Consider the following 26,442-nt stretch of genomic DNA (forward strand, 5'->3'; position numbering starts at 1 on the left):
TGTGTGTGTGTGTGTGTGTGTGTGTGTGTGTGTGTGTGTGTGTAGTGCCCATCTAATTTTTGCATCTAGCCTGAGAGCATTTTAGTTGTTATTCATGTTTCCAAAAACATCTTGCTAGTGCACAGTACGCTTAAACAGCCAGAACCACACACATATACATATGTGTGTGGTTCTGGTATATATTGGTATATATATACGTATACTATATGTTCACTCTTCTTTTGTCTGTTAGTGACTCAGACAGACATTTTTTTATCGTTTTTTGTTTTCCTCTTTTATCTTCCCTTTACATGTCCTCTCTTTCCCTCTCCTCTCCTCTTCTTTTCTATCTTCTTTTTAATTTTCCACCCTGTATTGACCTACCTGTTTTCCTCTTGTGTCCTCTTCTGCCTCCTCATCTCTAGCGATGCACCTGTTTGGTCTAAACTGGCAGCTTCAGGAGAGTGAGGGATATGGAGCGTTTGAAAACGGAGGAGGGGGACGAGATACAACTCCCAACACCTTTATGGTGTCTACAGACAATGGTGAGTTAAACACTTTTTAAAATCCTTTCTTCTGACAAGAAAAGCAACAAAAAATGTGAGAAAAGTTGGCGAAGATGATGTTTGCTCCAGTGACAGTTTGTGACGCAGCAAGGAGAAGGCCACTTAGCCTCAAACAGAAATGGTTGTACCCGAGGGAAAGCTCTGCCTGCTGTAGTATTTAAATGTTACATATCCTCATATTGCAGCACTGCAGTCAACCCCTTGTCTTTTGATAATTAAATCCATATGCAACTAATATGCAATTGTGGTTTATGTTCAGTGCCAATGCAGGAAGTAGTGTGGTGCAGATTTAAGAGTGCAGAGGTCATGGAGATGGATAGTGTTTGACTGTGATAGTGGAGGCTGCGTTCACATGTATAGTAGAAGGTCCATTCAGTATGAACATATCTGCAAAATGCATTGGCACAGAACATCTTGCAGTTAATGTATGTTGTCTGATATGTGGATTTAAAAAAACATGGTGTAAGTGGCATTATGTTTCCTCCAGAAGGGTTTTTACATAATCTGTGTATTTGAATGTAATTCTTAGTCAAAATGGTTGCCAGTAAACAGTCCCTCCCTCCATCCTGTCAGGTAATTTGAACATAATGAACACATCCTTTCACAGTATAGCCTGCAGTGTTTACCTGGTGTTACCATCTGCCGGTCTCCGCACACTACTCTGACTTTCTTTGAGATGTGAGCTTCTGTTAGTCGTTCTCAGATCAAATGGAATAGTGAAAAGTAGCATGTAAGTGACATACCCAGCCATTTCCAGTCAAGATGTCTTTCTAGCATCAAGTTGAAGTTTTAGTTCATCGTCACTTTAACCAACGTATCCTCATACAACGGTTTATATGGTATCTTTAAAAAAGTTATTTTATGCCCAGCAACACAAGCGATCAGTGCTCCTAACCACTAGTTGGTTAGGTTTAGGAAAATATTGTAGTTTTGGGTAAAAATAAGTATGGAAGTGGCTCTAATTACATATAGAAGTTACGTGACAAATAAATCAACGTTTTAATATCAATTACTACTGCTTACAGCTGTCTCCTGGGTCACTCCTGGGTTACTGAACAGTACATGAAAACAGCTTGCTTTAAAAATGATTGGATCTGTCCAACTAGGTTATGGACATCTTGTAGCAACAGCAAAATGTTTTAATGAGCCCAGACCCTTCTAAAATGTACTATAGAACTCCTGTTTATAATATATTTGTAAAAAAAATGTTTTGCCAATAGTATATAACTTGACCACGACACAATGGACAAACAGTAATAATAAAATAAGTAATTGATGTAGAAAAAAAAATGTTTAAATGGCTTTTCTCTTCAATTTTCAATTCAATTCAAAAGAGCTTTAGCAAGCGGGAAATACAAACGCACATACAATAAGTGAATATCTACTAAACACTGCAACATTCAAGACATGTATTTAAAATGTTATCTCTCTCTCTCTCTCACACACATACTTTACAATTATTTTCATGATTGTATATGTAAGCTAATGTAGTTTTTCATCTATTTAAACATGTTCCATTTGGAATGGGTTTTATTTATATACTATTGCATGACAAAGAAATGTCTTTCAGTACCAGTTACATATTAGACTTGCAAATATCCTAAGTCACCAGGATGTACCATGGGGATGTTCTGGGGAACATCCAGTTTTTTAATGGGTGAACAACAGACCTCGACATAATGAAGTCCCCTTATTAACATATGGATCCACCCCTACTAATCCTGCTCTACTTATGCATCATACATCAATCAAAGTATCAACTGAACCTCATGCTAATTATTATTTCAAGTATCATTCATTCAAAGATGCAAATCAATTATTGTATATACAGTGGTATGCAGCCAATTCTGTTTTGTAGTGTTTGTAGCTCATTATTATGTTTGTCTCTGCTGTAGTCTGCTTCCACTACTACAGTTTATCCTAGGCTTAAACTAATTTCACATTAGCAGTCTAATTGAACTTGAGTGTGTCTAATGACTATATCAAATGATACTCATAAATACAGGTATACAGGCATGGCATAGTATATTTAGCTGAGGTTTAATCCAAGGGCCAGAAACTACCAAATAAGCAAAGCACCAAAACATTCTGTACACGCAAAATGTGTGTGACGACTAGAACCCCCAGCGTACATCTTTGTCAGCTGTGTTTTCTCTTATAGACAGTTACACAGAGTTACAAGGCAACACACACACACACACACACACACACACACACACACTCACACACACACACACACACACACACACACACACACACGCACACACACTCAGACTGTGCCAGCTTCATGGACATCCCTCAGGACCAATAGTGATGTACAGGACACAACAGTGTATTCTGTTGTTTTTTTGAAGTTTCTCTGAGGGACTTGAAACATTTAAACTGTCTCAATTAAATAATGATGCCTCTATATGACCTACATAAGTAAATGAAACCATCAGCGAGAGGATTGGCTATTTCTATACAGAAATTCTTAATGCTTGTCATTGTGGCCACCGGATCCGATTTTGCCATAAATCAGACAAATTCATGCAGGTTCAGCTGGTCATATTTGAGTGAAGGGGGGCACTGGACCTGGACTGCACAGAGCAGACTGTCAGACCCTGCTGCAGGGACTCTTGTGTGGAAAACACTACTGCTTTTGTCACAGGGACCGCAAATATCAACACAAAATAAAAGTTCCTCAATGTAGCTTTAAATATGTAGGATATAGTTTTTTCCCATCATAATACACCAGCCAAATAGACGGTCTGTCAACTTTTGTTTTTATTAAAAACCTCCAATGTGCCATATGAAATAGAAGCAGCTCAACTTTCTCAAGAGAGGAATGACGCTAAAAGAAAGGAACTCTGATGAAAGCTTTCCCCGATGGGTCGCATTGAATTTACTGAGACAAATTAAGATCAGAGTCAAGTTATTGAACTTTGTTTGTCCTCAATTGCTTCTGCAGAACTTAAAAACAGAATGGTCTGCTCCGGCCATGACAGAGACAGAGCGAGAGAGAGGGAGGCCAGTGGTGTGAGTGTGTTGTGTTCGAGATAAAGATGGATGAGTGTGCCTTCAAGCTGGGCTTGAAGACTTGTGTCATATGTTGAAGCTCATATTAGTGTAGCGAATGCGCTTAACGTATAGACTGTCACACATACACACACACACAGATCAGGGTCAGTGTTGGTTTACTGCCCAGATGTCATGACTTAAGCTGTTAAAGTGTAATGTTCTGAACAGGAAAGGCCTATGAAATTACAAACTTTGAACAGTGCTCAAACCATTCCATTGGTCTGGATCCCATCTGAGACAACTGTGTGAAGTGCTCTACTTTCCCCAAACTTTAACCACATTGAAGTTGATAGGTTATGAACCTTTTCATAAGTTATGTTGCATGACAACATGTTGGAGAGGTACAGCTCAGACAAATGTGAATTAAAATTGAATTAAATTTAAAATAATTCAATTAAAAATTAAATAATTGAAAAGATTTTAACTGACCCTTGCTAAATCTACCCCTAGAATGAAGACTGGCCAAATATAGCGGCTCTGACCAGGGTCTGACATCTGTCCAGCTCTGCTCCAAAGACTGTCCTGCAATGGTTTCAGATGTTCTTCATTTTCAGGCTGGTTTTGTGGATTCGGAGTTAGACATGGTTATAGCATGATGCAGAGGTGTTGTATTTTTGTAGACCAACCTGGAAGTTAGCATTTCATTGGTTCCCTCGACAAAGGCCAATGGGATTTTCTCGATTGGATATTGGATTATTGCAGAAAATTAGCTCTGCGGCAAACAAGGTATATTTTTTTTAAGCAATTTAATCTTTACAGATGAACAACACTTGTATAATGTTTGAAGCTGGATGCAAGCATCAGGAGTAAAAAGATAATGTCGGGCTATAAACAAACTACACTGTAGTCATATGAGTGCGAGTACACGAGTCTGTACAGGCAGACGAGTTGGCTTGATGGCTTGATGGCATGATGGCATGATGGCTTAGTGAAGGGTCAAGACTGTGATTTACATTTCCTGCACTCTCTGTTTTTATCTCTCTGCAGGTAAAACGTTTCTTCTGGAGAACAGTACCATAGACACAGGAGAGGTGGACGTGGGTAGACGAGCCATACAAGATGTCCCACCAGGTAAGTTACACACACAAATATATCATGAACAAAGTGTAAATTCCCACACAACAAGATACACTCACAAAAGCTTAATACACTAAATTGCCAGTTTTTAAAGTGCCCGTCGCTGAAACTAATGAAGTCTCATCCCACAGTCCTGCAATATATCCTACTACCGTGGCATTATACAGTCATTTTTCAGTGTTTTAGAGAGGTGTTGATTGAACTGTATGGTCATTTTGGTTGTTGAATTGTATTGTGTTACACTGACTGTGTCTATTATTGTGTCTCCCCCATTTATATTAGTGTGAATGTGTCACGTTAATCCTTAATAATTAAAGCATGTTGGAGGGTGACTATTGTTTTCTATTACACAGCTTAGTTGAATATTCAGTTCTGATTAGCATTCTGATATTCATTTTAGCAGACAGCTGCTATGAATAACAGACCGTTACTATGGATGCAGTTTAAGCTATAGGGCTATTTTTTTTTTTTGGAAGCAATACATTTTCAAATCAATATTTTGATACAAATTATTGATTTCTTTAGTAAGTAGCCATCAGGGTCCTGCTCAACCTGTCGGTGTTCCTTTTGCAATAATGACCAGCTCGCCTACATTGTCCCTTATTTATTATGACATTATCGTTTACATACTTTTTGAGCCTCTCTAAATAATCATTAAGTTGTTTTAAAGATTAAATATTTAGCTTATTGCAATATAATTCATTGTAATGTTTTAAGCATGGGACATACTATATTTCTAAATAACTCTGAGTCAGCATACTGACAGCAGTTCCAGGAAATTAATAATTAATGTCAACACAGCCGAAAAGAAATACAAGTTTTTTGGAAAGAAAATTGAGGTTGATAATATAATGTTTGAAACATGTGTTTCTATTGTGCGTGATAGAGTATCTAGCATCCATGACATTTATGTTGCATTGTTGTGTGAGTATATTGATTTATGTGGTATACTGAGGGGATTTTCTGAACATGTATCAAGAACAAAAGAAAGATTTTGACTCCTGCTGGTTTGTTATTGTTCTTTATTCAAGGTGTGTTTTGGAGGTCTCAGCTATATATTGACCAACCGCAGTTTTTGAAATTCAACATCTCCGTCCAGAGAGACGCTCTTGTTGGAGTGTATGGACGCAAAGGCCTGCCGCCCTCACACACACAGGTTGGTTGCACAAACACATGCATGTGAATGCACATACAATTACATGCTAATTCAGTGACCCTACGCTTCAGACTATAACACTCTAGTTACCCCTCTAGTGTCAGTTTTGGACGTGTCAGGGACGACGTGTCAATGTACGCTTGTTAAATGCCTAGTGTCTTTTCAGAATACACTTACTCAACATTGACGAATAAATGAATATCACGCAAAGGGCTTTACATACAGCATGAGAGCAAGTAAGACTATAACAGGAGTCCCAACTAAACGTCTTTTCATTGTGCCCCACTGGATTTTATAAAACAGTGACAAAATGCCATCACTTTAACCGATAGTTGAAGCCAGCATTGTTATGCATCCATACCTTATCCATGTCTTAAAAGGGCTTGAATCACTAAGCACCACCAACCATGTGAGCATAGAATGAAAACCTCGACAGAACCTTATTTAGAAGAGAAAGCTTGTGCAAATCAGAGAGGAATCGATAGATGCCATGGTAAAACTGCCACTAACATGGGATGGGCCCTCACATGAGATGTGTGAGAAAGAACAATCTGAGAAGGCAAAGTTCACAGAAGCTAGGGCAGCACCTGTGTCCACTGCTAAATAACAACCCTGTGTTCAAGATAGGATCTGGTGTTTTCATCTGTGTCAACAGAAAGAAATGTTATCTAATCAGATCAGTAACCACCATTATATGGAGATCTCTGACATAGCGTTTAAGAAAGTCTGCCCTCAACCACCCAGAATCCTCTGGCCTTTCTACTTTTAACAAATACCATAAGTGATGAAAAAACTCTGCCTCCCAAAATGTCAAAACCATTAATCCCTTTTGCAACTTAGCAAGTGCGTCTAGGTCAAGTGCTTTATGGATTATTGGCTAATAATGAAGCAGATAAGCTTCTTACAAACCTAAACTACCCTTTGACTACACTTACATCTCTGTGTGATGAATCATGTCTTCTATCAAGGAACTAATCCACTTATCTGTAAAAGACAGCTTCATACAATGCCACCCCTATCACAGCTCAATGTTAGCACTTTAGATAATCGACAGTGTTGTGTGTGTGTGTGTGTGTCCTTGTCGTAACCTTAATCCATCTAAGTTCTCTTTTTTATTGCTCCACCCCGGCATTATGTTTTTTTTTGTTTTTTTTTTTGTTTGTTTTTTTTATGTTTTAAGGTCGTCCGTCCGTCTACCATTCTCATGAACGTGATATTTTTGGAATGCCTGGAAGTCCACTTTGACTCAAAGAGGAAGTAATTGGATTTTGGTGGTAAAAGGTCAAAGATTGAGGTCAATGTGACCTCAAAGCCGGCCTCTTCTTGTGAATTAGATTCCTCAGGAACGTCAGACAAGAATTTGTTCAAATTACACACAACAGTCCGCTTGGACTCGAGGATGAACCGATAAGAATTTGGTGGTCAGGGGCCAAAGTTCACCGTGACCTGTGTGTTAATCTAAGCTTGATTCAAATGTTATTTGATCAGAGGCATACTATCAACAAGTAGACTGAATGAATTAACAATTATCCTCCATGTCATCTATGAATTAAATGAAAGAAATAGCAAACATAAGGCTGTTTATTAAACCCCACATCTAAAACATCAGGAATCAAACTTTAAAGACCATAAATAATTCCTTGTAAATCCATCCGTTAGGGATTGATATACCTTCTCATGGACTAAAGTGTTTTGTTAGTTGACTATTATGCGAGATAAAAGGTCGGAGACTTACCAAAATCCATATTTCTCTGAAGTTCATCGATGATCTTCCCAAACTCAATGGAAATATGGCTAGTTGTTAAGATGGACACACAGTTGGTCTGAGCACCATTGCTATCCATAGGCCTTGCCCCCAGTAATGTAACATATACCATGCTGTACAACTTTAAGTTTGTTACAGTTATGCTAAATCTTGTACTGAGAAAAAATATATTCAATGTCTTGTGTATTTTTCGTCTTACAGTACGACTTTGTGGAGCTACTGGACGGTAGTCGCCTCATTTCCAAAGACAAACGAGCGCTCAGTGACACGGACGCAGGACATGCACACCCAGCTGGTGCACATGAGGAGGAGTCTGGAAGAGGAGCCCGTCGCACACGCTCAGTGAACGTGCACGAGGCTGGCTTCATCCAGTACCTGGACACAGGAATCTGGCATCTGGCATTTTACAACGACGGACGCAACTCAGAACAAGTCTCTTACAATACCATTGTCATAGGTGAGAGAAAGCAGTATTTTTGTAATAAAGTGAATACTGTACGTTTTGTTTATAGGTGAGTTACTGTTAGGAGGTGTAGGTGCACTTCTAAAGTACACATGACAACAATCATACAACATTACTTAATGACTGTGAGCCCACCAGTTAAACCTGCATTATACAACCTTGACATTACAGGAAGTCAGATAAAAACGACATTTTTATAATACGAAACAGTGCAATGCAGCTATAACCATGTCTAACTCTTTGTCACACAAAGTCGCCTCAACTGAAAAAAAATGTCTGCCATGAGCAATTGTATGGAATGCAAATCTAAGCTATGTTGTTTGAATCAGTACAAATTGTCAGGTAATTTCTTACCTTTAATAAATCAGTTATATGGTGGATCTGATAGACAGACTGGAATTCATCTTGTATATTTTTAGTATTCAGAAGATCATGTAGTCGGTCAAATAACATTTTTTTGAATTTTACTTGGTAGTTATTGTTAAAATGGGACATTTTAGAAACAATTGGAATTTTTGCCAATGTTTTTTTTTTTTCTGCATGCAAGAGTGTGCAGGAAACAGTGAGGTGTGGTAGAGAGCCAGCAATGGAGTGTATGTGTGTGTGTGTGTGTGTGTGTGTGTGTGTGTATGACAGAAAAAGAGAGAGAGACAAAGAAAGGCAGCGGGATAAATGGATGTCAGAATGTGTTGATTGGACTGGCTGTAACTACGGCAACCACAGAGGGCCGATGCTGTGTGCACGTATGTGTGTGTTCTTTTTTTAAGATGTACAGTTGTATATCCAGCCTACCCAATTAACTTACACCTTTAAACCACCTCTCTCTCTCTCCCTCTCTCTCTCTCTCTCTTAATCAGAGTCGATTATGGAGTGTCCTCAGAATTGTCATGGAAACGGAGATTGTCTCTCAGGAATATGCCACTGTTTCCCAGGATTTCTGGGGCCTGACTGCTCTCGAGGTAATCAGACACACACAAATACAAATACTCTGCCACCCATAGAGAGGCAGTAATTGTTGGGAGATGAAATCAATTGTCTTTTTTGACCGTGGACATAGTCATTTGTGAAATTTTAAGACTGCACTAATTGAAAATGTGTGAGCTTAAGGGGAACTTTGTAGGTTCAAGAGTCTGATTTAACGAGTCTATAAAGCCAGCATGTCTAACTGATCCATTGTACTGCATGTGTTTGGTCCAGCTGCCTGCCCAGTGCTGTGCAGTGGCAATGGCCAGTACTCCCGTGGCCGCTGCCAGTGCTACAGCGGGTGGAAAGGCACTGAGTGTGACGTGCCAACCAACCAGTGCATCGACATCCACTGTGGAGGACACGGCATCTGCATAATGGGTGCCTGCATCTGCAATACTGGTTATAAGGGCGACAATTGTGAAGAAGGTAAGACTAATTTCCTCCAAGGACAAATACAAAAAGGTGCATTAGTTACATATTATGTTATTGGCAGTAGTTAGCCCCCTGGGACATTTTAACACTACTCTGCTTCCTTTTCCATCGACGTGCTGGAATTTGGTGACGACATTACTACATATTTAAATGTCAACATAAATAATTGATTTAGCGCACATTTATTGCTACCCATGACATTTACTTTTGAAATACAAACAGCCATGCAATTTGTTATAATAGAATAATAATTCATAAATCGGTTTCACTTGCAAAGTTTACATCGTTTTAACCAACATTTTTGAGGACCTTGCAGGACACTAAATGACCTACTGTGCCAAAATATCCCAATTTATTAGTTCTCCATATTGCTAAAATGTTGCTGCTCTGTGAAATAAGAACATGTTTTCCATATCTGGGTGAATAATCCCTCAAGGCAAAAAACTGAAGGTTTTGTAATTCACCTCATGTAACGATCTTTCCATGTATAACATGTACTTGTCAAAGGTACATGTTATGTTCTGTAGGTTTGAAGTCATTTTATAAAGTTTGCAATCTTATAATCCCACTACTTGCATGTAAATATGAGCTAAAATCACCCCTAAAGTGCAGCTGCTGACAGCTTGTTCATTAAGACAGCACTACCACATGGTTAAATTAATTTACTCTAATCTCTTTCTCGCACACACAAATACACATACATGTTAACTGTCAAATTGCTGACAGGTAGTTGGCTAAATTAGGCTCCAAGCTGTACACTACACTAATTTAATCTGAATTGATCAATACTAATCTGCTATTTGCTGGTTGGACACACACACATACATACACAGACAATGCAGAGTGGTTGACAGCATCTCTACACGGGGACACACTTTCACATCAGGTGTGTACAAATATAGACACAAAGGTGTGCACATGCTGCATATACATACACACTCATTCAAAAATGCAAATACAAATCATAGGGGACGGTAACCAGATTAGTTCAATCCTCTATCACACTAATCCTTTGTGACTGACTATAAAGAAGGAGAAAATGAGAAATAATTTTCCCTGAACAACGGAGCCTGTGAATGTGTGTGTGTGTGCGCGTGTGTGTGTATATGTGTGTGTGTGTTAATCCCATTTACGACTGCTGAATCAGCAAATTATGTCAAAGATGCCAAGTAGGATTTTCATGATAAAGTATCACAGTCAAATTGTAAAGAGCGGCACTGCGTGTGAAAGAGGGCAGAGGAGCCGGTGGCTGATGAGTAGCCTATGAAGGGGGATGGGGTCCAGGTTCCAGTTCTTTCTTGACTCTCAGCAACAGAACAACGAGCATATGCAGGTTCCCTGAAACAAATAAATAGATATAAACACTGTATGCAACCTGTACTGCACACCAAACAGCAGGCAGTTAGCGACCAGCTGATGAACAAAGTCAGAACATTTTATTTTATATTTGATTTTATTATTATAAAATATATAGTATGTAGTTATGATCACACATTATGAGTCAGGTATATTATTCTAATAATGTCACAGAATACCTGAAAATGTCACAACTCCCCACTCCCTATGGTACTGGTTTGATGAAATTGGGTAATGTCTAGAAGGTAGCCCGCAAGTCAAGGGATCTGGATAGAAGTTGCCTGATTGTTTTATCTAAGTTTTAACAGATTGACACCAATATTAGAAGTTTTATTGTTTCTGAATATAAAGGCTTACAATCTACAAAAAAATGGCATCAACGCTATTTGTCTTGTCCATAAGGCTTGTGCTTATGAGCAACACTTAATGTCTGAGTTCTGTGTTGAGCTACAGTTTCTAATCTATTATTTGAAAAATACTCTTTTTTTATTGCAAGACAAAAGACATTACATACTACTACTTATTGTTTCCCTCAAGTGTACAAAACTGTACAAACTGTAATGTGTGTGTGTGTGTGTGTGTGTGTGTGTGTGTGTGTGTGTGTGTGTGTATGTGTGTACTATATGTACAACAGTCACTATTTGCTATACGGTTAACTCCCCCTCTTCATCTCTCTGTCTCCAGTGGACTGCATAGACCCCAGTTGTTCAGCCCATGGGGTGTGTATTCATGGGGAGTGTCACTGTCAGCCCGGCTGGGGCGGAGCCAGCTGTGAGATCACAAAGGCCATGTGTCCGGACCAGTGTTCGGGTCACGGCACCCACAACGCAGAGACCAGCACCTGTACCTGCGACCAGAACTGGACCGGGCCCGAATGCTCTTTAGGTGTGTGTCACGTTTAATGTCTTGTGGTGGGACAATCTGTCGTTGTAGATGTTTCTTTCTGTCTTTCCCGCCTCATGACTTACACAATCTATAAAAAAACTAGACTTCATTTTTACGGCATTTGTAAAAGCAGCATGGCACCAAGCTTTACAGAGTTAATAAAGTGCTTTACGGAATAATTAAGAGTGGATAAAGAAGAGCTAGATCTGCATGAAACTAAAACAAAAAAGCAATTACAGAGCAGAACATAATTAAGATAACAGTGTTAAAGATGTGAGGCCCTAGGAACAGGCATAAAAGACGGGATACATAGTCTGTAAAACAAGCAGCAAGGCATAAGGTGAATAAGATGCTCCATTATGTGAAACCAGTACCTGTAAACATAATTCTGTGGAGTGATTTAAAACATTTGTTTTACAGGCAGTGTACGTTTCTGCAGCGCGGCTGCTCTGATGGCAAAAATATGTTCACCTCTAGAAGTTAGCCAGGAGTTTGAAAGAGCCAGGAGAACCTTGCTGGCGGATACCACACTCTGGCTTGTGAGGAGGGGGAGCAAGGTCATTGGCATAGCTGGGGGCTAAACCGCATTAAGACCAGTGAAATCAGCAGCCTCTCTAAATCAATTTTTTGGCGGCCAATAAAGAGAAACTAGAAGAGAGGAGCAATGGTCTCAAGATGACTTGCAGTGTGTTGCACACCCTGCAGCTGTGGTTTGCAGTAGCTGTAAATAAAAGAGCCGTCTCTTGACAGTGGAAGGAGTCAGAGTACAACAATCTGGGCGATGTGAAAAAGTAGCACAGATAAGTTTTTTATGGTCTTTGTGGATAAATAAGTAAGATAAAACATGACACATGTTGACACAATCACTGAAAGAGTTCAGAAACAAAAAGGGAACTTTCTCTTGGAGACACTCTCAACACCGTAAATAGTTCTGCTCTGGTACCAATGCACAATCGTGTCTCTTATAAATAACCATCATATACTGTACAACTGGTGATAGAATAAAGACACCTGAATTACATTTCTTTAAATAGGAAACAATAATATAGAATTTTACTTGCAAAACATTGACTTTCAAAATGTGTTTTTTTTCCTACAATATCTGCTGCTGGCAGCTAAAGCAATAATAATGATTATGATCATATTTAGGAAAGTCAAAGTACTTGATTAAGGTTTTGAAAAGATTGTGGTCTTGGTTGATTATTTAAAAAGTCAATGCTAACTTACAGCATGAAACAGGACATATTTACTTTTTAAAGTATTTAACCAAAACCACCATATTTCCCTAACCTTAATCCCATCCACGTCTCTAAATTGTCAAAAACATTACCAGAGCATAACCGTCACTTCATTTCCTCCTAAATGTATTGGGCAGAGTGTTGTATTTTAAAGTCCTTCAAAACTAGATGACAGAATCGTTTTTTTGTCAGTGCATTTGCAAATGCTCGATCAATTGAAGGTTCCTTCCTAAAAGAATACGGCTTTTACAAAATTCATATGGCTTTTTTCTGACCTGCCGCTGTTATAGAGAGGGTTTGGTTAGGTTTAGGTCAGGGGAAAAACAGCAGCAAGTGACAGCACTAATGCAGATAAAGAGGTGAGATAATAAAAGCTGTTGGAGGAATGCAGATCAGTAACAGATGGCTTGACATAAAAACAGGAAAGAGTATGTCTGTGTGAGTACACGTTCTCACTTCTATTTGTGTTGCCGTTGGCTGTTATGCAGAGTATTGTCTTGTCAAATCCATTAAACACACTTCCAATTAAGTGCTGTCGCTTTGTGAAACACACACGCAAGCACAAATATACTGTTTGTTCTGGCGTGTTCTGGACCTATGAAGACACTCACAACACAGATCGTTACAATCCAGGCAGATACCATGACTCATATTTCACATTATGCATATTTACTGTATTGTTTATGATCATTTTTAAGTGCCTTAAACCACATTTGCTGAAGTACAGTATTGATGTGCCATGAGCTAGTAAATACAGTATAAAGTATCAAATCAGTTAGCATTGTGATTCCATGTATTAATATCTCTTTTTGTTTCTCCTACAGAGGTGTGTGAGGTGAACTGCGGCAGCCATGGCGTCTGTTACGGCGGTGTGTGTCGATGTGAGGAGGGCTGGACAGGAACGGTGTGTGACCAGAAGGCCTGCCACCCTCTGTGCAGCAAGAACGGAGTGTGTAAGGAAGGGAAGTGTGAGTGTGACCAGGGATGGACAGGGGAGCACTGCAATATTGGTGAGTGGATCACATGCCTCACACACACACGACGACACACGCGACCACACACACACACACACACACACACACACTACAGGAAAAAGTGTAAGAAGGGAAAGGGAGGCTGTGTAAATGAGGATGTCTAGAAAAGCATATATGTGCTCTGTGCAAAGACAGTGAGAGGAAATGTGGTAGTCAGATCACAATGAAAAGACAGTAAAGTTCTGCTTGAATCTGGCATGACTTCATGACTTACTTAAGTTCCCAGTAGGACACAATAAAACAGTAGCACATCATTACAAAGCCTTAGAAGAGTTGGTGGGTAGGCAGACTCTTCTTCTGCAATAGGACGCCATGACGGATATATTATAGCCTCTTTTCTTCATGGCTGCTGCCACGGTGAGATTAGCGGGAACTGTTGCTGCTAATTATACGGATGTCCATATTTTTGTTGGTTGTCGCTGGCGTCCAATAATACCGGAGCTGTGATAGTGTCCCTTGTGAAAATGATATCCATTGTTGTAAAAAAACAAAATTGTCCAGTAGAGTCAGTCATGGTTTGCCATCTTGCTGGGAGATGACATCATCATGAACTCCTTTTTATCACCTGTGGTTATCCCACAAGTTAAAACACTGCTAGTGCTGTAAGGATAGTCCACCCCTTGTTAATAGTAATCAATATTATCTAAGAATGATCTAGGTTGCTGCACTAGAATTGAGATTAATAAATTGTGATTCTAATAAAGACTAACATTGACATTAATTTGGAGTGTTTCTGTCCAACTGTTGAATGTTAGTCCCATATTCACTCTCTTCTTAGCTCTGTTTAGTCTTCACTTATTCCTGAGAAGAATATCTGACTCGATTTGAAATGCCAACACCACAGAACCAGCAGTATTTTAGGAAAAGTCCCTACTTAGGCAATATTTTGAATATTATAATACCTCTTAATCATTTAACTTGATCTCAATCATGAAGGTCCTGGTTCAAAACTATAAATTGGATCCGATTAAATTATTAATATGATGGATAATAGAAGAAACTTTACCTGGATAATGTGAAATAGCCGTCACATGATCTGCTAGATGGAAGACGTATCTCTGTTGTGGTTGTTGTTGCTTCTTTTACCTCATAAACAATCTTTGGCTGAATACAGACACCATCCTGCAGAGGGCACACAAACCCGACAGCAACCAAGTTTTATTTTGGTCTGCCGCTAGCTTTGGTCGCTGTGTCCTCATTTTTCAAAGCAGTTGGACTCGTACAGTTTACAGTGAGTTTTTCAGAGCCGCAAAAAAAGGAGACTGCTTTTTGTGAGTTGGCACCTTTCAGATGATCATAATGAAATATATATTGCACACAGAAGAATGATTAAATGATTAAGAACAATAACATTGATCTGGATTGATATACCGATTAAATCATCCATGATTCAATGTCATCGATGCAAAGTGAAAAAGTCAATACATCATATTTAAGATACGCTTTTATTTTGATATATTCATGGCGCATCTATGTTACCATTTCTGTCCAAGTGCACCTCCCTCCTACAGAGCCCAGAATTAAATCGACAAATATTTTTTGTTGCTTTTTGTGAAATATAACTGATCGATCGCAGGCCCCTGAATTGAATCAAATAAGATCAAATAGCAAATCAAATATATACACATAAACTTAATTTGCTTGGTATCTACAGTATTGACAATGACATTGGGTTTTTAAGTGAGTATCTATGAGTTGGGAGACGCTATCCTGTTGTGTGGTACTAGTTCAACAGTGAAACAGATGAGCAGTAGAACCTCTATGGCAGCTTCAGCTCACCACCAAACCCTTCTCTTGTTGTCAAACAGACAGACAGCTACAGTTTTGCTGGGAAAGAGTTGCAAACAGCAGTGAGATGAGGGGAAATCCATTTGGAAGGCTTGGCCAACAGCTCGATTGTTTAGACAGATTGCAAGGCTGGGGAGAGGATTCATACTTCTTCTGTCCTCTTGTCTCTAACCATCACATTTATACCTGGTGTTTAAGTTTGCTAGAACCTGTGACCACACTGTAGCTTTGTTTCCATATTCAATAATTAGCTGTATTTATATTTCAGCATGTTCACGGTTTTTATTTCTCGTAAAGACAGCAGTTCAGTGTTTAACAAGAAAATAACAGAAACAAAAGTCGGCCTGATTTTGGACCCTGAAAATTCACTTGTGTTAATATTATATTTAGTTTTTTCTGTCTCTCTTTCTCTTTCTCTCTTTTTTCATTGATCAGCTGCCCTCACTAATTGTGATGCTGGATATGAGATCTTTTTTACTATTCTACTGCCTATTTTTCTGGACTAAATGCTCTTCCTATCTATCTCCTTTCTTCCTTTGTTTTTGTCCTTCCTTCTCAAAGCTCACAATCCGGACATTAGAGTAAAAGGTACTGTACTCTTCTTCTGCTCATCACCAGCTTGTTCTCATCATCCCTTCTTCTTTGGCTTTTCTCTTCATGTTCTGTGGAGCTGTGGCTGCTTTTATTTACTTTTCTATTCAGACTTTTTTTATTTTGAATATCTTGAATATCTATATTATGTGTTTTCCCTTCACCCCCTCTATCATTGTGCCAGCTCTGATAACATGTACTTTTACTGTTGCTCTGAACATTTCAGGATTGTATTATTGTCCTTAGCAAAATTCACATTGGCTTTATTTTCTTTTGCATATTGGGTTGCACACTTCGATGTTTTCCGATAGAATAGAATGCATTACTTTATAGCTTTTTTTGAATGAGTTGAATGAATTTCTTTCTGTATGTTGTCCACTGTTTCCTCAGAAGTAGCTTGACTTTTTTAGTTTTCCAATACTGGGACTCCCTCGACAACAATGATACATCTGAAGTAGTTCATCCTGACACAATACAATATAACTACGGTAACATTGTGTGTTTGTCATCGACTCGACCAAACTTCAGCCTCCTAAATTTCTTGCAAGCCCCCTTTTATTATTTTAGCAGTGACTTGTTCTTTTTAGGGACGCTCCGATCCTATATCATCTCTTGTTCTTTTCCATCAAAAGTAAAAGGTAGGTCAGAAAGTCACAATTGGAAGCAGTCTCCAAAGTATTGAGTTATGTTGACCTCCAACATGAGGTCTCTGGCTTTTTATCATTTCATTATGAATTGGTTTGACATTGATTGTGTATATTTTAAGTTTCTGTACTGTACAGCTGCAGTTAACTGTTATGTTGAAGCTGGATCACAAACAAAAAGGAAATTAAGCACGAAACAGAACTAATTCCAAAAACAAAACCTTTGAAAAGTTTGACATTGTAATATTTGACATTCTTAGTGGCTCTGGATGGTCAACACATCTTTATCTTTTAGAAGACTCAGTACAAGCACAGACAATATAATATCGAACATTTCCGATGTAGACCGTGAAATCCTGGCTCTGCTTTAGGCTTAGGTTTCCTGTAAGCTGCTTCTCCTCCCGTCCCTGTCTTTATACCCAGACGTACTCCTACATGGGTGTGAATGGGTTTAAGTAGCCGTAATCTGACTCGCACAGTCGGCTTTTGTGCCAAAGACGTCATTCATGCGTTAGACAGGACATTTGTGTAATTATTTAAGTAAGTAAGTATTTGCACAATTACAAAGCAAATGGTTATTGCACTGTGACAGTGTTCAATGGAATTTAGCTGATTTAAACTTTAAACTTTTTTTGTGCAACATGGGAATATTATAGATAAAGAGCTTCATAATACTTGCTCAGAGGCAATGGAAAATAAAAATAAAAAGATATTTTGGATTATCAGGTGGTTTACATCATGTACTCAATCTTACAGTTGCAGTCATATCAGTTATTTGTAGCTGTAATTAAAAAAGAAAAAGAAACTTTTGTTATTGCATCGTAGTGCATCCTGTTTACATATGGTAATAATTTAGATATAGTGATTGAGCCAGAATTTTAGAAACACTGACAATCATGAGTCCAGACGACCTCCACCCCCTCAATACAATATTGCATCATCTGACAAATTATTTATATTGGAGTACTCTACATACTGCGTACAGGATGGTTTTTACAGATGTGGTGATTAAACCTTAGTTTTTTAAGTTAAGGATCGGCAACTAAAACACTTGGTTCAGGTCAGGAAACATTGTAGTTATTGTAAAAAAACAAAGCAGTTAACATTAGTGTTTGTTCTGTAACAGAATGTTAAGTCCAGTCTGCTGCTTAAAGGTCAAGTGAACTACACAACCCTTCAAATTCCCAACAATAAGGTCTAATGTTGTTTCACAGTTCTCTCCACACTGCCGGGAGTTAAAGTTTAGTGAGAAAATAATGAATCCTTCACTTTGTAGGTATTAATTGAACAGAAATAGTCAAATTTAAAATCTGAAAAGTAATAGAAATAGCCCATAAAATATAGACCAAGTGTTTTAGATTGTATGTTAACACCCCCGGTTGTGGTCAATGGTAGCTGTCTCGATCCTGACTTCTAATTTATGTTAAGCTCCAAAAATGATTGATCCTACGCTTACCATAATGCAACTCAAAAGCTCCTTTTGCTCTTTAATCACCATGTCTTTAAAGCTCCATGCCATCATCCAGGGTTATACATCTTTCTTGGAGTCAGCATCTAGTGGTCATCAGAGGAACTGCAGCTTAGGACACATGAGCCGCGGTGGTTGCAGCTTCATCCTGCATCCTACTCACCACTTCTTCAAAATGCTAACGTGCACTACATTTAACAGTATAGCAATGTAACAATTTCTGTTTGACAGCTACTGTATTATTTTCCACCTAGATGCTTTTGTTTTCACTGAAAGGTGCTAGAACAGAATCAGAGGAGAAGACGTTGTTAGAGAATCAAAACAAACATTTTGGAACTTTTTTTTATTTAAATGTTTTATCTGCTGCCTTTTTTCTTTCTTCCCTCTTGTGTGATCTAAATGTGAATGCCGACCGGTTTGAGTGAGGGGGTCATTTTGACTCTGTTGAGGTTCTACTGCTGTGTCTCTCTCTCTATGTTACTGCACTCCCGTGATCCTGACTCTTTTCTTCCTCTCCTCCTCTTCCTTTGGCTGCCATTTCCATCTGTCCATCACAGAGAGTATATTTGGCAGTGCTGCTTTTGTTTCAATTTACTTTTTTTCCCTAATTTTCCTCCCTCTCTCCCTCGTGCCCTCTCCTATTCTCAGGATATAAAGGTAATTCATGCCAAAGACTTAATAAAGGCCTTACTATCCCAGAACACCACCACTTCGTACTGCTTTGTTCACTTCCTTTGATTCCGATTTTTTTCCATTCCATTTCATTTTTTCCTGTCTTTTCCTTTTTTTCCTCAGTCTATTTCTCTGTCTATCAGTCTTTCTAAACGCACGGCACACGTGTTTTTGTATTGTCTTATCGTTATACCTCTGTTGTTATTTCTGCAGTCTTTTTATCAATCTTGTTTGTTTTTCTGTCACATTATTATTGCCCCTGTCTCTGATTTTCACACACAAAACACAGACTATACAGATGAAGATGCACGCAAGCACATACTCACAAAACAGAAATGTGCTAACACACACACACACACACACACAAACCCAAGGTGTGTGATTCCTGTTTTGTCTTGCATCCACAAGCCTGATATATGTATGTGTGAATTCAGCCAGCTGCTGTTCCTCTGTCCTCCATATATCTTATCCTCCCTTTCCTGTCTCTCTCTCTTTATCTTTCTCTCCCTTTCCCCTCCTCACCTCCTCACCTTCCATCTTTACCTCCATCCCTTGTTCTGTCTGTCCAGCTGGGCTTTGCTTGGTTCTGATTCTCACCTTTAATTATTCTGATTGCCAGCCTCACTGTCCTTTCTGTGATCAAGGAATGTCAAACAGGGACAAAAAGTATAGCCTTCTTAGGCATGCAGTCCAAACCACCCTGTCCTCCCTTTACTTTGTGCGCTGTGTATCTGTCTACCTGTTGTGTTTTCACATGGATTTTAACCTGTGATGTTGTTTTTTTCACTGACAAGTCGAACAAGACCAAAGGAATCCATATTTTAGAGCAAAACAATAGTCTTTGTCAACTGGCTGGGTGTCAAACTCCCCTCAGATTTGGTTAGACTTCACAGATAATGTTTACAATTTTCAACATCCTCAGAATGTTTCCCTTTCAACTTTTATTTTTATTTTAATTTTTTTTGTATGCCCTGTTTTTCATCATCATATTGTGCAACAATAACACCTTCTTTCTTTGTTTCCGATTGAAGCCATGCAGTGCACAGTAGCCATTTTGGCTGTAGGCAATCTTAGTGGTTCATGTGAAACTACAACTTCAGTGCATTTCACCGAAGGCTGACTGTCTGTCTGTCTGTCAGTTTGTGTCCCTCACATGTGGGTTAATGTATTTATCTGTCTTTTTTGTCTATCGATCTGTCTTTCACTCTGTCACTCCATTTGTTGGAGAAAGGGTCATCACACAGGGCCAAATGCCTTTATTCACATCAGGCTTTAACCAATATGGGTCTTTGATGTCTCTTGAAGGTATTTTCGGACTGAAGCTAGCATTCTGTGTTGACATGAAATATGTTTAAATTAAAAAATGAAAACAAGTATTGAGTATTTCCTTGAGAAGACTTGTGAGGTGAGTAAAGCTTCTGAAACAGCATTCAGACCTTGAGACTGGGGCAGGATTGTCATGATGTTGTATACTGAGGTGTTATCCCAAAAACAATCTCGGAACCCATCGACTATCGTTCTGACAACGATAAGCCTCTGGGGGCGTGGGGGCTATATTTCTAGGGTTCCAGTGTAGCCAGCTGATATCCGGGCCAAGTCTTCCTCTTCTGTGAGCTGCTCGTTGTTTACAGTCTGATTAGCAACTTGAGAAGTGAGACTGGAGTTGAGAGACAACGTGTACGACCGGAAGTAGCCATTTTATGCTACGTCATTTTAAACCAATAAAAAGCTAAATCTTCGTCAGTAGACAGCCGGTTGTTTCCCAAATTGATTTTTGTTCCAATGCATTCCCCTTCTTTTGCTCTACACAAGGACTGTTTACCTGCATTTGACCAAAGCCCACTCAAATGTGATTGGTCAATACTACTCGGAGTACAAACAGAAACCTGAACTCAGCTTCAGTTCTTTGTTATTTCCCTCCACCTTCTCCTCATCACTGTACTTTCATGAAATTCATAAAGTCCCGGTGATTCGAGTGAATTTGACACATTTTGAACTTGCACAGAAACTTCAGCTCGTACCACCGCGGGCAAATATGTGTCGCTATCCATTGACTTCGTATGCAATTGCACCACTTATTAAAATTATATTTGTGTTCCGTCACAGTAAAAGACACCCCGTAAAAGTTGTTTCCATGGTAACAATCTATGACAGGAAGTAGTAGTAGTCATTGCTTTTTTTCAAAATAGATTTGTTGCTGGGATTGCTTCACTAATACACCCATCATTTTCTCCACGCACTTGCAAGTTCCTCAACAGAGTGGCCAGAGCTGAGGTGCTTGAAGCAGTCCCCCATGTCCCCCTGTCCAAACTGGACACGTTTCAGCTGCATGCTGTAGTTGTTTGTCTTGTGTGTTTACTAATGAAAGACATACTCTTCAGTTGTAATCAGTACAGCTGTCTACACAGGCCACGTAACAGCTCATGTCTTTCACATAAATTATTTCAATCCTAAGCGTATTTTTGTGCTTTAAGTCAATTTTTTTCCAACTTACATGTACAACTACACAATGTGTCTATTAGGCTGTGGGCACTGTTAAAAACCCTCCTGTAAGCAATGTTTCTGCTGTTGGGAACGAAATGGAGTTATTAACATCAATAAGTTCATTAACAATTACTAATAATAACGGGGAACCACCCTGCGAACAGGGACCGATAACCAAACTATAAACTAAATATGTCCCCAGCGCAACATTGGATGTAACAGTTCCTATCACATATAAAACCAAACAAAAATCCATCTTCATAAAAACAAGTTGTACATATAATTATATATAAACAAGCATATTAAAGCTACTGCAGATGTAAAAACAAAAGCAGTTCACTTACCAGAGCTGCTGTTCACTATTTAGCTGCTGTTCCTCCTTTTTTTAGTTAATAAAGAGTTTAATCTCACGGTTGTTCAGTACATCCGTGCGTTTTAGTTCCAGTAAGAAGTCCTTCTGGATTCATGGACGCCAGTGAAGACAGTCGAGCCTCCCCAGTTGTATTTCTTGAATACATTTTAATGCGTTTGAGGCTGAAAATATCTGCTCGACAGAGGCAGCAGATATTGGGATTGTGACCGCCCAACATGTCACGCTAGCCCACTGACCAATCACGTATGGCTAGGCCAGCTAGAAGGCTGTGGCACGTCAAAGAATACGCCCAACATGTCAAACTAAAGACCTGATTGGTTGAAGACTGTGACAATCAACAATATCTTCCCCATTCACTTAAACTTCAAAGGGATTCACTTGAGTCTGCAGGCCTCTGGCCTCTCTTCTTACCTAGAGACACAGAGGTGAAATCTGATTGGATAAAAGCTCTACTTAAAACAAGCTGCACTGGAAGCAGAGCAACTGAGGAAGACAGTAGCTGTGCAATGAGAAAATAAGATAATGGGAAAAAAAATTATAATACATGTAGTGTATTTATGAAAAATTATTAAATTATAAAATAGCTATAACTTTGTGATTCTGTCCAGGCCAGCAGAGAAGGCCTAGCTGGCCCTGATGGCCCACCACTGCTAATACCTAAAGTCAAGTGGGCAAACTGTGGTGTGAGAATATATATATATATGTGTATGTGCATGTATGTGTAACGGAGTTACACATACATGTATGTGTTTTTATACATGTATTACATGTATTTATACATGTATATACATGTATTTATACATACATGTATATACATGTATTTACATTACATACATGTAAATACATGTATTTATACATACACCATATATGAGGGGTGTATGTGTGTAGGGGAGGAGCGAACTACTCAGACAGTGGTAGAATGTAATCTCAAGCGGGGCCGCGCCCTGTGGGCCTACAAACAAGATGGCAGAGGTAAAAGAACTATGACAAATTAGAGGGAGGTGGCTACGTATGTAACCACATGGATCGAGGGCACAATGTGGGTTGAGACAATAGACTCACGTGTCTGAGATGGTTAGCTAAATCAGTATGTGTGTCTAACTATGTGTGTGTGTTAGTAGAAAGAGGGAGAGGAAAGCCGAACTCTAAAGCAAGGCACTTAGCTCTGCCGTAAGATGTAAGAACAGCTTCTCTATCATGTAAAAACTCTGCGTTTATAGCCACGTTTATAGAGTGATAGTTACAGTTCTAAGTCCTACTCACGGAGATGATTGAAACAAGAGAAAACAAAACCGAACAAAATAAAATAATCCCCAAAACAAAGCAGATCTTTATCACCGTGGTGAAACACAAATAATGCTTTCTTATCACCGCGAAACCTGGCCAGCGAATCGAGGTTCGGCCCGCCGTGGTTCTGGTCTTTAAAGTGATAAAATCACAATCTCCAAATCCACTAGCAGTGACTGATCTAATACAACACGGTTACAGTTGCAGAAAATACACAGTATAACGAGACTCAGCGGTCCGCGATGCTTGCACAATAACACGTTCTAAACACTACAGTAACTTAAACAAAACAAGCTAAAGGAATAACACACTAAATCACCTAAATTAAGCCCAGACACCAGATAAACTCTTACTATGAGAAGGTTTCTTTTGGTCGGATCGGTCCTTCGAGTGGGGAACTCCACTCGGTTGCGCAGCTCCAAGCATGGCTTAGTCAGCCACGAGGTCAGAGTCGGACCCCAACACTGTGTTTTCCTTAGTACAATTGACAAGGACAAGCAATGTCTCTCTCCCCCCCAACTTCACCTGACCCTTCCCAACAACAATAATACATTGTTAAGAAAAGACAAGATGGTCCAGGTAGTAGCCTACTCTCAATGCCATTCTTGTCTCAAAGTGATACTTTTGTTGGGGTATCTCTAATGCTGACATTTCTAAGGAATGAATCACTTCTATGCACAGCAGTACTGTGCAGCTGCTGTGCTGCTGACACGCTGTCAAAGTTTATTTTAACCAAGATTCTTGTCAAATCAACCATACTTAAGATAGTTAAAATTGTACCTCTTTGGGAAATTGATGAATTTATACTCCTCTCCTTATTTTGATTTTTTAGTTTTACATCTAAGACAAAGTCTGTTTTTGCCATCAATCTGATGAGTAAAGGTTACTCCTGGACCACACAATATATATATTTTTTTTATTTCGTCAGATGGGTGAACTGAGAAATACTTCAGTGTGGTGTCAGAGGATTTCATCCAGCAGTGTATACAACCTGCAATGAACCCTACCTCATGCCTTAAGAGGCTGCCAGCTTTTTATTTTCCTGTGAGGGTCTCAGTGCGGTTTCAGAATTTTTACTCCAAGCTGAGAGGGAATTGCTGAATATGTTGCGATGTGAAAATTATTGATTAATCTCATCCATCAGAGCTCCAGTACAAAACTATGATCACCTATCTTCAAAAACATATATTGGTTGAAGCCTATTTCACACCGTGATGGCCAGCCGTGACCCCGTCCCGGTCTCTCCAACTGCTCTAACTTTTCTAACCGTGCGTTTGTCTCCTGTGCCCAGAGGGTTGTCCAGGTCTCTGCAACAACAATGGACGGTGCACTCTGGAGGCCAGCGGCTGGCACTGCATATGCCAATCAGGATGGAGAGGGGCGGGATGTCACGTGGCCATGGAAACACTCTGTACCGACAGCAAGGACAACGAAGGAGGTATATTTGTGTTCATGATATACTGTAGATAACCCAGTTTATTTGTTGGATGGATAGACGGATGGATGGATAGGATGGGGTGTTCAGGAACGAGTCTCGTCTTAAAACCCTAGTCTAGCTTTTGTTTTAAAGTCACTTGCATTTAAAATGGTAGCCCAACAGTTATTACATCCACATAATGTAGAGAGTCCCGGAGACATCAGCGTATGGATGATCATATATAAAAAGCTATGCCATCATTTTATGCTCCCCCTTCAAAAAATAAATATTCATTTGCAGCAACCAATCAACCAAATCTACATTCTGACTTGACTCACAGTAAGACAACAAAAGTCAATACAGGCATTAGCTTAAGTATGGGATCTATCAGAGGTTTGTTGACTTTAGACTCGTCTTGACAAGATCAAAAAAGACTGTCAACTCGACTTGAGACTGCAAGAGTGACGTTACTTGGACCTGAGCCTTTTGACTTGAAAATACATGATACCCCCCCAATTCCAAAGATAAAAAAATGTGTTATTTTTAAAGTGTGCCATAAATTCATTTATTTCCTGAATCAACTAATATTAACGCTTTTCATTCCCGGCAAGTCAACGCTTAATTCCCCAGATCCTTTTTTATTAAATTCGATCACACTCATTTTTGACAAATAAATTCAAATTTCAAAAAGCATTGATGATATATTTGAGGGTTTGTTTTTCAAATACTTCAAGGGATTCTTATCCAAAATGTTTGTTTATGTTATGTGTTCTGTTGACATATAAAAGCCAATACATCATTATCTGATTTATTAAAAAAATTTTGCTTAAGCAGTCCAGTATCAATTTTGGGTCTACTGTTGATTATCTAAAAGGAATGAAACGCATAAATTGAAATAATTAAGTGGCTAATCTGCCACCTGCTGAGAGCTGCACATTGATGTGTAGTGTACCTGCAGTGGTTGTTCACTTACTGTACCTACAAACTGCAGCTCCTCAGCTCCTGTCGTAATCCTTGGGGGAATACTGGAACCTTGGAATCAAAAAAAATGCGATAGAATTAGTTAGAAATGTGTTTTAAATCTTGGGTCAGAAACATTGGAGAAACCAGCAAGAGTTAACTAGGTTTTTAAAATGGTCCAACCAAAAAAACGCAGCCCAGTGTTGCCAGCAGCACTAGCTCCAAAAGTCACTAGATTTAACAGGGAAAGTCGCCAAACCAGCAACGCTTGACAGCCGGTCCCGTCATGCCTCCCTCTAAAGCCACTCCCCCAAAATTATCATTATGAACGTAAACAAAGAACATGAACTTTTGTAAGTACTCATAGCTGAAACAGTGATAACAACTAATTATGCGGCTATTGTCCAACAAAAAGCAGATGGCAGTGATTTGCTGAAGCCCTTATAATTGAGGGGTGATTATTTACCGTGGTAGAAGTTTTGGTCCGGCTGCTCTTTGTGGATGAGTCGGTTGCAGACTTGCGTATTCTGTGGGATGTTGAGTTTTAAGATGAGACCAGAGATTTGTGGTGTTTTCATCTTCAGTCCTGATTTGTTTATGGCAGAGCTTGCACATCACTTCGTTCACGTTTTCAGGCTCTCCTTTTTTGTTTGGTTTAAAAACCAAAGAAACGTTAAATAGCCGTATTTGAACATCTTTCCTGCTGGAGTTGGGGCTACAAGTGTAATTACTAGGGCTGTACCGAATAGTGAAAGATTCATTCAAAATGTTGACATTCAAA

General features: G+C 39.1%; 1 protein-coding gene across 1 annotated transcript in view; it reads left to right on the plus strand.

Moving 5' to 3' along the window:
• The window catches only part of tenm3 (teneurin transmembrane protein 3), a 101,514-nt gene that overhangs the window by 16,164 nt on the left and 58,908 nt on the right, over nt 1–26,442 (plus strand). Inside the window, exons 3-11 of the mRNA XM_031867070.1 lie at nt 405–524; nt 4,593–4,676; nt 5,714–5,838; nt 7,805–8,060; nt 8,924–9,025; nt 9,264–9,458; nt 11,505–11,705; nt 13,768–13,953; nt 24,576–24,722. Coding sequence (XP_031722930.1) covers nt 405–524; nt 4,593–4,676; nt 5,714–5,838; nt 7,805–8,060; nt 8,924–9,025; nt 9,264–9,458; nt 11,505–11,705; nt 13,768–13,953; nt 24,576–24,722 — 1,416 coding nt within the window. The remainder of the gene's footprint in view (nt 1–404; nt 525–4,592; nt 4,677–5,713; nt 5,839–7,804; nt 8,061–8,923; nt 9,026–9,263; nt 9,459–11,504; nt 11,706–13,767; nt 13,954–24,575; nt 24,723–26,442) is intronic.

The sequence above is a fragment of the Anarrhichthys ocellatus genome, unplaced genomic scaffold (genome assembly GCF_004355925.1).
Source record: "Anarrhichthys ocellatus isolate YVR2014 unplaced genomic scaffold, GSC_Weel_1.0 scaffold38, whole genome shotgun sequence".
Lineage (NCBI taxonomy): Eukaryota > Metazoa > Chordata > Actinopteri > Perciformes > Anarhichadidae > Anarrhichthys > Anarrhichthys ocellatus.